General features: G+C 48.4%; 1 protein-coding gene and 1 long non-coding RNA gene across 4 annotated transcripts in view; one reads left to right on the forward strand and one right to left on the reverse strand.

Annotated features, from left to right (window-relative positions):
• The first annotated feature begins 3,169 nt into the window (after window positions 1-3,169).
• The window catches only part of LOC137859259 (uncharacterized), a 31,339-nt gene continuing 17,637 nt past the window's right edge, over window positions 3,170-16,871 (forward strand). The window contains exons 1-2 of one of the 3 annotated variants that reach the window (XM_068688160.1): window positions 3,170-3,573; window positions 13,092-13,945. In XM_068688160.1, the coding sequence (XP_068544261.1) occupies window positions 3,525-3,573; window positions 13,092-13,945 (903 nt within the window). In that variant the 5' untranslated portion in view covers window positions 3,170-3,524. The other 2 variants (XM_068688159.1, XM_068688161.1) reach the window with 2 other exon arrangements.
• On the reverse strand, window positions 3,957-10,530 carry LOC137859260 (uncharacterized). Its single transcript, XR_011098214.1, has 4 exons — window positions 10,305-10,530; window positions 6,070-6,216; window positions 5,608-5,700; window positions 3,957-4,759 (listed from the first exon to the last, which is right to left on the reverse strand). It is a non-coding gene; the product is annotated as an uncharacterized lncRNA (long non-coding RNA).

Genomic DNA, 16,871 nt, shown 5'->3' on the forward strand with positions numbered 1-16,871 from the left:
ACCGTTGTTGCACAAGTTGGTTTCAAAAGTCACCTCTAAATACAGATGTCTTGCTTTCCAAGAGCCTAACTTGGGAATCATACTACAAAAGGCAGATTTTGCCTGGCATTTTAATCTGAAGAGCCTGAGGAGCTCAGCAAAGACTGGGCAACCCTGGGAAGCTCACGCCTCTGCTGTAGGGAAGTGCCCTCTGCTCTCAAGTCGCTTCCTACCAGCCCCAAGTCTCACGAAGTTGACAAGAGAGATAGGATGCAGCTGTACGCCCGGGGGATCCAGAGACACAACAGCTCTCCACACTCGGGGACTTCTCTGGGTGGAGAGTTTTCTTATGGGTAAGGAAACCGATGCGTCCATCAGAAACCAAGCTGATGCTGACTAAGAGGTTTTTCCTCTTCCTCTTACATCCTCTGCAGCTCGAGAGGGAATTTCCTGCCCAGTTGCGATTTGGAGAACCCATCCCACACACTCAGCACATGGATGGACAGGAAGGAGCCCTGGCACAGGGTCCAGGCCAGTGCTGGCAGCTCACAGCATCCCCAGAAGGCGCCTGGCAGCAGCTGAGCAGCCTGCTTACCTCTCCGGCTGGTTCCATTTTAATGCTAATATGCAAATAACCTATGCTGGAAAATAGAAAAAAAAACACAAATCTTATTAAAAAAAAAAAAAAGTTATGCTACTAAGATTTGTTAAGTGCAGACAAAAATAACCATGCGAAACAGCTAACAATAGCTTTATGGGGCCCGCTAGACTCTGAACACCGTCATACGTTGTGTCAACAAAGGGCACTTCCAGTAGTAATTGTCAGTTGCATACACGCACACACACCCTCTCATAAGAGCACCTAGAGCATTAAAATCTTGCACTCATTTCCAGCCATTTTCACTCCAAGTTTTGCCCTAGCCCAGGGCTGGAGTGCTTGGCCTGCGTGCACTCCAGAGGATGTTCTATTCCTGTTCAAAAGCTGTCACTGGATTCTTTTATTTATTATATTTTGTTGGCCCCAAGCATTTGCTGAACACAGGGAGGTAAACTGAGCTTAGAAACAGCCAGCTTGAGACTATCAACCTGGTTTTCTGACAGCATCGAACTTGTTGCTCACTGTGTATTAGAAACATTTCTCTGGTAATAAGACCCCAGAACTGCAGAACCCAGATCACAAGACATTTCTGAAAATGCTGGATGTAATCCTCAGTAACTCTCAGGTTTGGTCTGAGCTGAAAGTAACTTAAAGGGATGTCTTCTGGAGAAGGGCTGGGTAGGAGAAGCCTCGCAAAGATGAAAAAGCACTCCATATACCTATTAAAAAGGGAAAGTCCCGTGCAATAATTATTGTATGCATTTAGTCCTGCCCAGAGCACTTTGAATTGCAACTGTACAAAGACATCAGCACAGTAATTATTTTTTTTTTTTGCTTTTTTTTCTTTTTCATCTCCAAACTACTTACTTAAAAAAAGTAAGATTCTGGGTAGTATAGAAATATGCTCAGCAGTGTATAAAACAGTGGAGGTCTATGGCAGGAAGAAAGCAGTGTGCAAACTGAGTCAGGGAAGGTATATGACATGCCCTCAGAGGTGAGAAGGCAATGTTTTGTTGCCACATCCTTCTGCCTGCTACTGAGTTCAGCCTAAGGCACCTGCAATTCTCCTTCCACTCCAACAATTTAATGCACTGACACCATCTCTTCATCCTGGAAAATACGTTATGTGAGTGGGTGCGCAACACCTACCACCATCTGAAAGCTGGCACCATTTGCAACATGAGGCCAAAGAATGGGAAATTCATTTTAAACACTGTAAAGCAACAGGCACTTTATCATCTACTGTAGCTATTAAGGCTACCTTAAGCCAGAGTTCAGATCTACCCAAAAGCAATACCCTGTTTTTGTTCCTACAAAAGTCTCTAACCGAAGAACACCTCACAGCAGGATGAAGAAGAGGCCACCACAAACAGTCCCAGCTCTCTCTCTCCTGAAAGTCACCAGGGCCACAGCCTCCCCAGCTGTTCCACCCAAACACTCCACATCTGCATGTGGCAGGGGGTTTCAGAGAGGAAAACCCCTGCACCAGGTGGGTTACACATGGACCTCCTTCCCCAAGTGACCTTATGGCCTCTCCATCTCACCAGCCTTGGATGTGACCCTCTTTTGCTTTACCAAAAAAAAACAGGAGCAGGTGCTAGATGCTGAGAGCCGTAAGGACAGGATAAAGGTGTTAGATGAAGCCTGCAAGCACACCGTCCCACCTCAGCAGGGGAGCAGGGTACAGCACAATGGATCTCTCAGCCTGGGGAGGAGGGATGTTCTGCTGGGTGATGGGAGTTTGGGAGCAATAAAATAATGCAATACATCACAATCAGCAAGCCTTACTACAGCAAAAAGTCGATTCACTTCAGCAAAAGTTGATTCACTTCAGCTGGTATCTGGCCATTTGTTTCAGAGGCATGGGATGAGGAGTGCTGGGAGTGTAGGGAGGGGCGGCTGGACTGGATCTCCCCTGACAGCTCCCTTCCCGCTGCCTTCCTCATGGCACTGGTAGCAGGGCTGGTTCACTGTAGGGCCGGTCCCAGGCCGATCCAGCCCTAGGTAACACCACTGTCTCTGCTGTCTGCATGGGGCCGCTGATCCTGTCCACTGACCTGGGCTGGTTTAACCGGCAGGGCAGCACGTTTCCAGCTGACAGTGCTGGAGTCAGCACAAGTCTGGATGGGAGAGTAATGCAGGGATGGGCACTCTTAGCAGACAGACCCCATATCGATTATGGGGCTGTTGCTCATAGGGAGCTTGTAATGCTCAAATCTAGCTCAGAAGTAATTTGTTGTGTGTGCTAACAGAGCACGAGCAGGGCTGGCTCCTGGCACAGCACTGTGGTGTATGCAGCCGTGCCCAGGGCACACCAGAGCCCTGCATGTTTAAAGCTCACTGCACCGGGGTGGCACCATGAACTTGCACATAGAAGCTCATGTTTGGGGCCGTCCTGCCATGTCCCTCACCACTCTTTCCCATAGCTTGCAGCCCGAGGTACGATCAAGGCAGAGTTTTGCAATATGAATGCACAAAACCTGGAATTTAAATGGGAGAGGAGAGAAATGGGAGAGGGAGAGAAGAGGAGCCCACTCCTCTCTCGCTCCTCCCCACCCAGAGCATTCCAGCCTTTCCTTTCCTGCCACTTGAGAGGGGGGTTGTTTATTGACATTATGCAAGTGCTGAAATATTTTGCCTTTTGCTTCTCTCCCGTCTTCTCTTCCTCCTCCCCCCTCCCTCCTCTGGGGGTTGCAAAGGTAGTTCAAACCCCTCCAGTCATCTCGGCTTATCAGCCGAGGGAGATGCATTCCTCAGGGCTGCTCCCTTTATAAGCCGCTGCTGGCCGCCCGCCCGCCGCTCCGCAGCCCTCGCCGAGAACCCAGCTCCGCTCCCGGCCATGCCCTAGCCCGGACCCCCGACCCCCGGCCCCGGAGGGGGGGGACTCTCCGCACCCCGGCGACGATGCCTCCACCACCGGCCCCGTCCCGGCGCTGAGGCCGGCGGCATGTTCAGCTGGCACCGGAGCTTCGCGCTGGCAGCGCCCTGGAGGCGAGGTGAGCCCGGCCGCCCCCCGCGGCACACCCCCGGCCCCGCTCCTCCCTCCCGGCCGGGGCCGCCCGGGCGGTGCCCGGCCCGCTGCGGGCAGCACGGCCCTGCCCGCCCCGCCGCCGGCCCGATGCTGCGCTCGCTGCTCTCCGGCTGCCTCTGTCCCCACGCAGGTAAGGCGGCCCCGACGGCTGCTGCCCCCGGCCCCGCAGGGAAGGACCCGGCTCTCCCTTCAGGAGAGGCTGCTGTGGCAGCTGGGAGCAGAGAGGGGCTCCTGAGAGGCAGGGGTGTCCCGGCTGCGAGAGGATGAGGGAGGGCAAACTGCTTCGGGAGAGGGGAAGGAAGATGGGATCAGCACCCGCAGGGGCTGCGTGCACCCTGTCTCCTCGGGCATCTCAGGAAGGCGAGGCAGAGCAGCTCTGCCCTCAGCGCTGCATGCCTGCCACCGCTCCGGGCATCAGCTCACGCATCCCCATCCAACGGGGATTGCCACCGGGCTGAGCGGTTTTATTCTACTCGCTCCCTCCTCTTCGATGGAGTTGAGGTGACCCGGGCAGAGAAGGCATCTTTGGCCCCACTGTGGACGAGTTGTAACTTTGTGAGTCTGTCAGATGATGTAGTCTCAGCCTTTTTCAGGCACAATAGGTCAAAGCGCATTTTATCTCTCAGCCAGTTCTGTAGGCTTTGAGAGCAGAATCCCCTTGGCATTCTTGCGTGCCCATCAGCTCGGCTTGTACCAGCTGGAAGCAGAGCGTGTGGTTTGTCCCCACTGACATGGCTGCAGTGCATTGGTTTGCTTGGCACGGAGGTGGCTGCGGTTTGCCAGGGTCTCAGCAGACTGTGCTGCGCAACAGCAGGACGGTAAAGATGTTGCAAGGCACCGTGTTGGAGTGATTTTGCTGCCCGGGGTTCTGACTTCCCATCTGCATGCTGAACTTGGACTGCTCCAGGGCAGGGAGCTCCTGGGGAGCCACCGCAACTGCTGTGCCAGTGGGCATCTCCCCGGTGCAAAGGGCTGGCTCGAACAGAAAGCTGCTCTAGAGCAGCGCTCTGTGAAAGCGCTCCAGCTTTGCCACAAGATGCAGAGAGTGTTTGAAGAGATGCCTTTTTACAGAATGGTGGAAACTGAGCTTTTTTTTTTTCCCCTGGGTGTTACTTGGCCATGAACTTGTTTCCCAGTGGTATAGCACAGACCTCCCAGAAGGGTTGGGAGAGGAAAGGAAGCTTGTTCTTCCACATGGAAGTGTCCCTCATCACCCAGACAGCCCTATTGCCATGGGGTTGCTAGAGGACTTGGTAAGGGGAACAGACTAATCATACAGGGCACAGAGGAATCAAAAAGAGATTCAGCTAGAATCTAAGAACAAAATAAGGAGGGCACTCTCTAATCACCTCATCTGGAAAGGGACATCAAATACTATTTCCATCCCAGTTTGGGCCCCCTCTCTATGTGGAAAGAGCCAAGAATTTGCCGTTTCTTGCAAGTTTTGTGGCAGGAACTTTAAAGTTGCAGATAGAAATGCAGCTTAGGAGACAGAATACAATCCAAATAATGTTTTCAGAATGGCAGCTCAATACCAGAGGTATAGGCTGGATCTGGCTCCCATTGTTGGGAAAGCTGCTGGAACAGAGGGTATGAGGGTGACAGGACCTCTCCTAACAGAGAATTGCAGCTAATGCAGCTGCAGGGTGCTGCATCACCTGCCTCTCCTTGTCATCTGGCCCCAGTGAAAGCAACAAAACCAAGAATCCTCACCACTGTTACTGTCACCATAAGATTTGAGACATCACCTTTGGTACGGTTATACCTGCCTACTGCTACCTTGTTTGAGCTGAAGAAGCTTTCCAGGGTTTTACCTAGGGACACCAATGGCTGCGCATGAAGAATGGGTTAATAGCTCCTGTGACCTTTCTGACACCATTCGTGAGTTCCTTTGACTTCAGCAGAAGCATTGGGGTCTTAATGACTTTAGTCTGTAGGGCTATTGAACAATTGTTTATCCAGGCTTATTATAGGCAATAAAACCTGAATTACTACATACCTGTCATCCCTGGGGGGCAAGTTCCATCCCTGCAGAGGGCCTCCTGTCTCCCAGCACGTTTCTGGCCAAATACACCTTTATGATATGAGGTGGCTTGAAAAATCAGACAGGAAGGGAAAGGTCTTCTAATTTAAGCAGTTTTGCCAAGGTGTTTTCATTTTCTACTCAGATGCATTATCAAACTGCATGCTAGATAACTAGTTACGTTGCTGTTATGCTTGGCTGTTTGTGAAATACAGAGGTAGAAATAACTATACAAATTGCATACTGTTACTATAGTAATAGTTTAATAATTATAATTGTATACTATTAATGTGTAAAATACACTAATATTAATGCATTAAATATATTAATATAAAATATTAAATATACTAACAAGCATATACTGTTACTACACTATCATAACAGTATTCAAATTGTATACTATTACTACTATGTATATAATACTGTAAAGATACTGGCCTGTTTCCTTCTGTCACATTCCCACATGAAGGGACACAGGACATATCAGCAGTTGTCACAGCTCTGATGAGGTAAAGGTTAGTTTCTGCAGTGTCCCCAGTCAAGGAGGCCAGAACATTTATGCAAGACGATTTCTGATATTTCATCCTAGAGACAGCTATCTGAATGTGAAGAAGTTCACCAGGAAGGCATTGTACCTACAAGACTTCCCAGTGTTTAGACCTGCGCCGTAGGTTGGAGATCTTTCCTCTGTGCTAGCCTCCAGTACCTGCAGTTAGCCTATTATCTACTCCTAGCAGATCCAGGGGCAAGATAAAAAGTAATAATAATAAAATAAAAATCTGTTTTGAATCTCCCTCATGAAGGAGGGCACAGGAGTGGCCATGGAGAACTATTCACAGGTCTTTAGCAAGAGCTGTGATCCTCCCTGACGGAGCCTCCCCAGAAAGCCCCACAGGTGCCTGCTGGAGCTGAGCCACCCCCTCCCCAGGAGCAATTATGAGGCAGAGCATGGAGGATTTAGGCAGGGATCCTGTGCACTGGAATTCCCCTTGGCCCGATTTCTCTTCTGGGCTGCGTATTGAGAGAAATAAATTGCAAGGGAAATGCAGCAATGAGTGGGTGATGCTCTTTAGCTGGTGCTATGCACGAGGTCAGGTGTCAGCCTAAGAATGGTGGCTGCCAGCCTGCACAAGCACCTGATAAACCAGGTGGCCAGTGGGGACCTGCTGGGCCTCAGCACTCTGCCAGAGGTCACTAATTTATCAGACCTGTTGCCCTGTTTCAAAAACTTAACAGGTCACTTGGAATCAATAGGAGCAAGCAGTAAAAATGTCAAGTGGCCTCACTATTTGGAAAACCATTTCCTCTTTAGTTCCCCCAACTATATCCATCAGTAAACAATCCATCTCCAGCTCATTGCTCCTCAAATGCCTGAAAACAGCTATCATTATCTCCTCCTCTTCCAAAACATACATATTAAAGCAATGAACGCCTCTTCAGAGTCCTTGAACCCTGTTATCTTTCTCACAGCATTTATTTTATATGGAATCATCATTACCTGCTGCAGCTCTGGGGTTATCTGTAATGTCTCTGGTCACATTATATTACAAAACTATCATCCAGAGGAACTTCATACACTTAACTAATAGTGACATTGGAGAGCACCTCAAAACCAAACAACCCAAGAACTTTCTGTTCAAGGAAGGACTGTTCAAGATATCAGCTTGGTCATAAACTTTCCTTTACACTTGACATTTCTAACTAATCAAACTGTATTTATATTCCCAAAAAATTCAAATGCAGCTGAATATAAATACAAATTCTGAGAACCAGGTCTATCACTCAAACATTCAGCTACCACATGGGAATACATTCTTCTGCAAATATGGGTTTTGCAGTTACACACACACACGTCTTCCCCCACCCCTGAAAAAAAAAAAAAAAAAAAATTCAAGCCTTCACAGATTTCCACCCCTGCAGACAGAGGTTGTAACTGGTGAGCTGAGGCCACAACACCTTTCCAGAAGCTCTCCTAGAACTTCCAAGACTCCAGATCACCCTAATTGCTTAGGAAAAGCCCTTGCTCAGAGCAGGCAGCCCAAGACACAGCACTGTGCTCACTGACTAGCTTTGCTTGAAAGACTTGGGAATGCAGACTGAATGCAGAAACTTTGTGCCCAGTAGCACCCCCGGCATCACCAAGACTAGGATCTGGCCTTCAACAGACATCAGGAGGTGGGGAAATTCTCACCCTATGGGAGTTGATGGAAAAACTTCATAGAGCTAGATTTCCTTCTCAGAAGGTCAATCAGGGAGTGGCTGCTGCTTGTTTTTCCCAACAGCCTAAGAGCGATCCAATTTTTCTAAGTACAAGACTCCCATCCATGCATCAACACAGGACTGTGCGAGCGAAGCCATTGCCCAGCTGCAGAAGTAACAGCTCCCACGCACCCTGCGTCAGGGCCAGCTGGTGGGCCAGGGCTCAGAAGGAGGTGACAACCCAGCCCCACCTCCCAGCACATATGGTGGAAGAGTCAGCAGCAAAAAATGCCTATTGTTTCAGAAAGGAAGTGACCCTTTTCTCTTAAATGCTGGGAAATTGAAACCTCATCACTGGTAAGGAAAAAAAGAAATCCCCTCTTTGCAGTGAAAGGGAAATGCCACCTGAGCTGTGCTGCCAGCAACATTAGAGAACATAGCAGGCAACAGAGCTGGGGGGAGGCTGTAAAGGAAGGAAAATGATGGAATGTGAGGACTGAGAGGGAGAGTCAGCCTTTCATTTCCAGGTCATGAGCGTGACTCCACTTGGTACTCAGTGCTGCCTTGTGATTCTTCTCAAGCTGGTACAAAGTGGTTATCTCTTAGTGTGTTACCTGGAGACCCCAGCCCTATCACTGGACAAGACTGAACCTTTGGCACCACTGGAGATAGAGAGGGGTTACTACACAGGCTGTGTTGGTCCTCTGTGCAGTGCCTAAAGAGAAAAAAAGCCTTTTATGTTTTCTTTAGCAGTGCTCAGAGGTGAGCAGACTGGTGGGTCTGACTTTGGTCGTCCTTTGCTGGGCAGCTGTGCACAATTCCTGCTGCTCCAATGACCCAAGTCATTGGCAACGCTCTTTGTTCCTGGTGCTCTGCTCCCTGTGGCACACTACAAGCCTTCCAGACTTGGATCTAGAGAGAGTTGTGTGTCTTGTGGTAGGCAGGAGTGGAAGAGGCTCCCTGAGCACCTCAGGACTGCTCAGCTCACACCTCTGCCTAGGACTGCCAGCCTCAAAAACCCTGCCAGCACCACACACTGTAGAAGGGTTTGTTCTGCCCATGAACCTTGCAGTAGCTCTCGGGACAAGCAGAGGGCTTTGATGCCTCTAACACTGCTGTCACTTGTAGCACAAGTGCAGAGAGAGACAAACCAAGCATGGCTCCAGCTGTGTCAGTGCACAAATCAGGGTGAACATTTTGAGAAGACAGACGGACACAGATCAGAAGGGAGGAAAGCAGCACCATATGGTTTACAGCATAGTATGATCAGAAGCATTTACACCATGCCAGCTTCTCTGGAAGTTTTGTACTAACACTAGCAGCAGTCACCCCACTAACAGCCTGGCCTCTTCCATCATCGGTCCTTCTACTAGCCTGATAATGCTATGATACGAGTCAGTACATCAGAGGCAAAGGCACAAAGACAAAACAGAAAAGACTAGACTTTGACTTCAAATATTTTGGAGTACAGGGATATAAACGCAGGCTGCTGTTTACTAGAAGGTTTGGAGCTTTCACAGGAGTTGGGTCTGGGCAGGACTGGGAATGCCTAGGAGTTTTGTCTAGACAGTTGTCTGTGTGTTTTTCTTACATGTAGCTTACTTGGGATAAAGAAATTGCTTGAAAGCATTTTCATGCTTAGACACCCATCCTCCTTCCTTAGGTCAAAGATCTCTGGATTAATGTACTAGGCTGTGCCCTGGCAGCTGCTGGTTATTGTGAAACAGGAAAAATGCACTTGGATTTAAACCTCCAAGGAAAGGAAAGCTCTGGGACTTAAACCCCCAAGGAAAGGAAAGAGGATGTGAGAGTAATCATCTCTGAAGGATTTAAGCCTCTCTGCCAGGCTTTGCTAACTGCCAACAGAGAAGTATCCTAGAAAGCAATTTGGAAGTGAAGCAAAGCAAAGTTCTAGAGATGTAGCTGGGTACATCAGCTCCTTTTGCTCCCTACCAGTTACCTCCAGATATTAGCTGCTGCACTGTTACTGCCTCCCTACTAGGGGGAAGCAGCCTTATCCTCCAGTTCTGCAAGTGCAGGAAGCCCAGCAACTTGCCCAAGGTTATACATCATCAGTCACTGTCATTTATAGATGTATTACAACCCAGAGAATGCTGTTTATCTCTAGTGCAATTAAAGAGCCATATAATCCCTTGAGAGGGCTACCAAGCAAGTAGCACAAGTTAACCTGAGACAACACTTGGCCTGGGCACGCATTGCCAGAGATGCTGCAGGAAGCTATATTGATTCCTAAACATGCACACACAGCTCCGTTCCCTCCAGCACTGCCTCACCAGCATCCCAGCCAGCTGTCTGAACGCTGGATCTTATGGTACCTTATCCCTACCCCAGCAGGGGTGTAGAAAACCAGCCTGAGGAAGGGAAGCAAAGCAAAACAAAACATCTTGGCTGATTTCCCAGGGAGCAGCAGTGTCAAAGCTGGCCAGCTTTCAGCACAAGTAAATACATCTTACCAGCTTTAATGCCACCCTTCAGCTCTCTGAAGTGCTTGACACCTTCTTTCAGAAGCCGCTGCACAGCCCCGTAACTCTACCCCCGCAGCATGCTCCAGCCAGCACCAAGCAGGAGGCCACCTGCCCAGCTTTGCTCAGGCCCCTTGGGTGTTGTTGGACAAAACACTGGCAGGCTAACATCTCATCTCAAAGTAACTACCACAACTTTGTTAGGACCCCACCTAATGAGCTAATTTATAGCAGCTGATGGTCAGGCCATTTTTTTTTTTTTTTGTATGTTGCACAGGTGAACTTTAATTGCACCATTCTAGGCTTTGTTGGCACCAGGTTTCAAAGAGCTGAGCATTGTTGTTAGCCTCTTTCAAGATCTGTAGCAGAAACAGTCTGCATCTTGGAAGGCCCATGGCTTAGAGTCCATAACCCAGTCAACAAAGAGGAATAAGAGACTATTACTTATGTGAGATGAAGCAAGAACTCCAGTTTCAGGTTGCTGCCTTTATCACAGCTGATCTCTGCAGTAACATGGATGACCTTGCTGATCATGGGAAAGTATCATTGAATGAATGAGGATCAGGTGCCTAAACATGTTGCAAAATCCTGCTGTCTTTTGCATCCATTCTAAACTTGTGGTGGAAGATGATTACATTTTGCATCATCACAAGGGGCTGGGAGGATAAATCAGAAATAAATCAAGCACTGTGGTTACAGGGCCTGTCAGTGACAAGATCAATGGCTTGCAGCCTACAAGAGATAAACAATAAATTGTTGTGAAACTATTTGATATTGCTAATGGTCATGGAATGGGGGCAACTTTCTCAGCTCTGGAGCTGGTGGAATTGAGGGGACCTTCTCACGAGGGTCAGGGCGTTCATCTCTTTTTTATTTTTTCTGTCTCCACCAAACTTTGCAGCTCACATTGCAGCTTTGGTATTCATAAGAGATAGGAATTAAAGCATCTGACATCTCCTTCTGTAAGCAGCAAGACCTCACGTTATTACGCTGCTTCCTGATTTCAGACAAAGAAATATTTGTGTAGGCCAGGGTGAAACCGGTTAAGCAAGAAAAAAAAGGGGCAGGTTGAAAGACAGTGAGAGAATCTCCAATCAAACGAGAACATGGCATGATTAATAAGAGAAGGCAATCAGATCCTGTGGGAATAGAGTACTACTGCGTTCAGTCATTCCTGGTAGGAATGACAGCTGCATGATATGCTCTTAAAAAGAAAACCATTCCATTGGCAATGTCTTTCTCTTGTCACCCGTCTCAACAATGCTCTGGCGTTGCATTGCTGACAGTCCAGCACTGACTCAAATGTGGCTCTTTGCAGTGGAGAGATGCCTGTGAATGCTGTCAAGGGAAGTGAGCATAGGTCTGTATTGGATAAACAAGATCTTTTATGAGGGGTTAAAAGCACTACATGCTCATAGAAAGCCCCAAAGTATTCCCATCAGATAGGAGTCTTTGTCACTCTCAGCCTTTTTGAAAATCCAGTGTGAAATATTAAATCTGTGTCTGCCAATGAGAAGTGAAGGGCATGTTTCAGTGGTGTTCCAAGAAATTCTTAAGATCAAATAGAAGGAATATTTAAATAAAGTAGAAAATGACTCATATAATAGCTAGCTTGGACTTGATGAGTAAAATTCTCTCGTTTGCTGACACTGCGGAAAGCAAGCTGGAGGAGGGAAGGCTGGAAAATGGGTTGTTTCAGAAACAGGATTTTTTCTGGGTTCCCATGAAGGAAGGCTGCACAGAGCAGAACTCCCTTCCACTGGGCTCCAGAATTTTCTACCTGCTTAGGGACAGTTACGCTACCAGGAGTGAGTTTCTAAAGCAGCTGCAGGTTTGATGCTAGGCAAAAAGGAAGGAAGGTAGGAGAGGGGATTGAAAGGAAATGAAGTAGGAAGTAAGATATCCTGAAGTGTGTGCACATTGTAGCCCTCCGAGGTACCCTGGATCAGATGGTAATAAGGGCTCAGGATTCTGCTCTGTGAAATGCTAGGTCCAGAAAAACTGTGAAAAAACCTGGGGCCAGATATTCAGCTCACGTAGGTCAGCCTTTCATCCAGAAGCTGTTCAACACTTCATCCACATCACTGCATAAAATAGTTGTGATGTGGAAATGCGTCGTCTTTGCCCACGTGCAAAAACTCATGAACAAAGCTGCTCCCATGCCCTTTCTCTTTAAAGGGAAGGTAAGAGTTCATTTAAAGAAATGACTTCATAGATAAAGCCATGCAGGGACTACAAAAGATCTACAATGCCTCATTTACTTTTCCTATCAGTACTTGCTTTTCATCACCTGTGTGTGTGCAGAGCACTACTGACCAAACAGTTTGCAAATTACTTGTTGCAATCTGAAATCCACTCAAATCTCCAGAAATACACATTTAGTTTTGCACATTTTTTTCTGCTGCTGCCTCAGAATACATAAATACAGAAATAGTTTAGCCTTAAATTAATGTATTGTGCTTATCTGTGTCTGCATGCAAGTAATCACTAAAATTCATGTGACTTTTTGTACTGTTTCCTACCTACCTACTAAATCAGAACTCTGTGCATTTGTAACCCTCCCCCGAAGGACACAGAGTCTGTGAAACAAAACACTTCTGTTACAGCAAAGTCTACAAGAAAGTCTCATATAGCTTAAGAAAAACAAACCAGGGCTGCCCCCTTCTACTGCGTTACTATATAGACAGTTTTCAATCCCACATCCCTCAGGCAATGCAGTATAGATTAGACTGAGCTTTGCAGCCCCTTGTGACTTTCTACTTGTTTTCCTTTATGCAGGTAAGAAGAGCCCACCTGCTGAGGACAAAGTAGTGCTAACACACATGAAGATATTGACCAACGAAGGAATTCAGAACCCAGCGCTAACACCAGAGACCCCCACTGATGCAGCCTGCACCGAAGAGCCCCATCTCCCTGGTGCCAGCCTCCCCCAGGACTGCCAGGGAAGTCCCAATGCTGTGGCCCCGGAGGCAGACCCAGACTGTGCAGATGCCCCGGCAGGCACAGACTATGTAGCCACACTGCCTGACCTCAGCACCTTCGAGTCCAAGTGCCAGCTTCACAGATTCTCCAAATTTGAGTCTGAGGACTCAGGGGTCGAATTGCCAAGTGGGGCTAATTCTCCATCGACGCCAACAGGTTCAGAGAAGAGCTTTGTGCTTCACAACAGAGACTCATTTTGCGACTCGGGCGTGCTTAGCACCTCTTCGTCCCCAGAAATTGACCATCTGATAACGAGAACATGTAAAGAACGTGCCAGAAAAGTCAGTCACCAAGGTCCAGAGAGTGAAAAGCAAGCTGAGTACTACAGCCAGGAGTCTGATGCTGTGCAGGTTCCCACAGCTCCCCTTGACAACTTCAGTGTCCCTCAGGAAGAAGAAAATCCTGGTGAACATTTTGACCAGAGCGAAAGGCAATCTCTGGAAAAGGAACCTGCACCAGAGATGGACCTACCCAGGGAAAGCACTCTTCCCACCCCAGATCCTGTAGAAGAGCCAAAGACTATTGCTGACAACTACCCAGAGAGCTTTGGCAGCATGCAAGACCTTCAGATCCCTGGGCATCCACTGAAGAAGTACCCCACAAGTGACAGCCTGGATGAATACATGGATGAATGCTGTCGACTGAGTGAGGTAAGGAAGTCGAACTGAATCTTGTAGCTAGGCCTGTCCAAATACCTCCGTCAGAGTGCTGTTATCTGTCTCAGGTCAGGACACGTCTGAGTTAGAAAATCTCCCCTGAAACTGCTGTGAGCAGCAAATTGTGGCAGTTGATGTTTAAGGTCTCTTTTCACAGCAGTGAAATTCTGAAGTGATTCCCGTGTAGTCTCTAGGTAAGGATGACTAACAGTTCAGGAGGGTCTGATGTTTTCAAAAAGCTTTAGATTAAAGCATGTGCTTGCGTCTGTGCTTCAAGTGAAAACTGTAAGGTAAGTCACCTTGCAGAGCCACACCAGCTCTGATACATGGGGTGGGAGCAGAACACAGTTTCAAGGTCAGGTTATTCCTGTTCCTGGGAAAAGCTGAATGGGCGCTCTGGGGCTCTGAAGTTTGGGAATAATTCATCTAAAGGGTAGTTCATTTCTGTCCAGGTCTGAAGCTGTCTCAAGAGCCAGCCCTTGAATATTGAGTGGACAGGGATTTAATGTATAAATTCAAATCTTTGCTGGGGTAGAGCTGGAGCTCCCGCTTTGCTTTGCTAGAACAGCTGTGATGGAAACTCTTGTGTTCAGAGACTGACCTAACCGCAAAGACATAATATTTCCAGCAGTTGTCCTACTCCAGACTAGCTCTTTCTCCATTAACCAGGTACACTGTGCAACACACAGGAGAATAAAATGCCCTCTGTGCCCCCGCTCCCACACTGAATGCTGGCAAGCGCTCAGGCCAGAGCTGTGCCCAGAGCCCCACACAGGCACGCTGACAGATTGCAGGCCTGCTGCTGCAGGGGTTCCAGAAGCCAGTGACAGAAAGATCTCACTGGGGGGTTAATGCCTGACTAAGAGCCAGACCAAAGTCCCCATGGGCAGAGGGAAAGGAGAGGGCAGGCTAGGTGCAGAGGGACACACGAAACAGTGCATAATGGTGACTTTTCCAGACAGATACAGCACGCTGCTCTTCTCTCTGCTGCTCGTTTTCCTTCTGCATCAGAGCAACGGGGTGTACCACTCACATTTTCTTTTTTCACTTTGAGAGGGAAGAAAGAGGTCAGAAAGATGTGATGTACTGAAGTCTTGGATCCTAAATATGTGTTTAAGCATTCTAGCTGCCTCCTGTTTTAGAGGGCATTAGGTGCTTGGATGCCTTAAAGAAAGCCAGTATTTCCTGTGTTTTGGGAAACTGCAATTTCTGATGGCTTAACCTGAAAGATGACACAGGGAGCAGCTGCCAGAAAGTGCCACCCCAAGCCCCCCGAGAGGCAGGACGTGTTAGAGGCACTGCCGAGGGAGCCGCTCCATGGCTCACATCAGGCCTGGAGATGCAGCCTGGAGGATCAGAATTTGGGGCCATGTTTCTGGGCATGCCCAGCCATTGCTTCCCATCCAGGGTAACAGCGATGGATTGGAAGGCAGAGAGAGCCAAGTGAGAGGTGTTGCTGTGCACATGATGAGTGTATTTCACCATGACCTCTGCCCAGGCCCTGAACCACGAGGTGATGGCCACCCTCTCCAGCAGGCTAAACCCTCCCAAGCAGTGAGGAAGGTCAGAGATAGCAGGCCTGTCTCCCTTAACACTAAGTGTCTGGGCAGCACAAGCATGCATGATCAAACTGAGCACCCTCTTCTTCCCCAGAGCTGTCTCACTTTTTGGGGGAGGTGGGAGGAAGAGACTTTGCATGGTTCCCAGACAGCAACCTGGCCTTCTGACAGATGGTTCAGAAAAGATTGGAGCAAGAGACTTTGAACACAAGGAGACTTTTTATGAAGTTACCCAAATTCTCCGTTGCTCTCTGGAGGGCTTGCAGCTAACTTGATCTCATCCAACAGCTCTGGCTGCCCATGAAATTCCTTTAAATCCCATGCGAAATGGAGACTCAGTTTCCCAAAGCAGAGCATTTAAATAAACAAAAGAATAAATTAGAAAGAGGCTGAAGAGGAAATGAAGGCTTGGTGGCTTATCTCCCCTCCTTTTTAATATCCTCACTGGCTGAGCGCTAAAGCTCTGTGCCCCAGAGCACTTTTCTGTGTTTGTTTTCTGAGCTGTATAAATACAGCTGTGACCTGGACACCAGGGAAGCTTGCCCCTCTTCACAGAGCCCCTCCAGGCTGCTGTATCTCAGGAGCAGCACTCTGCTGACTGCTGGGATGACAGGCAATGCCCAGTGCCCAGTGCTGCTGCTGCTGTGGTTTGTGCCTCAGCGACAGGGACAGCAACAGAGCTTTGTGCCCTCTCTAAACCTGCACAAGGTTTTCCTGTCCTTGCTGTCATGCAGTTGTTCTGTTGATCATGCAACAGAGGCAGGGTGAGACCCAGATGGTCCTCTATCCATGTACCTTGGTTTGCCCCAGCTGAGGCTCTGCTCCAGGCTGACACAGCGGTTTTCACATGTTCCTGTCACCTGTCCAAGATACAACACGGTTGTTAGGAGCCAACCTTTTCTGTGTGTCCCTGAGACCCTGCCAGTCAATGGAAATGCAGTCAGTGTTGTCTAAAAGACAGCAGGCTAGTACAAAGTATTCCCACTCCGCTTGGCAAACAGCATGCCCCTTCAAATTAATTCCCAGTGCATTAAATTTGTATTGATATAAACCAGTGCAAGCACTCTTGCCTGTCTATTTAATGCCAGGTGAAAGTATTATTTAATTATAGGTGAATTATTAAGTCCCAAGCACCAGGAGTGCAGATGAGTTTCCCCGACCCCACTGGCTGTGGCAATGGCACTGAGTTTACCGGCATGCTGCCGCCCAGCAAGGAGGCAGTGCTGGATGAGGACGGCCCCTGACATCCTCCAGCCTCCCTCGCTGCTGAGGCTGCTTCTGAGAGAAGGGGAGGGAAAATGCTGAAAGAGAGAGGCTGGAAAAGACCAAACGTTTTGGTGGTTTAGATTCATTTGGTGAAT

Source organism: Anas acuta, chromosome 7 (genome assembly GCF_963932015.1).
Source record: "Anas acuta chromosome 7, bAnaAcu1.1, whole genome shotgun sequence".
Classification (NCBI taxonomy): Eukaryota; Metazoa; Chordata; class Aves; order Anseriformes; family Anatidae; genus Anas; species Anas acuta.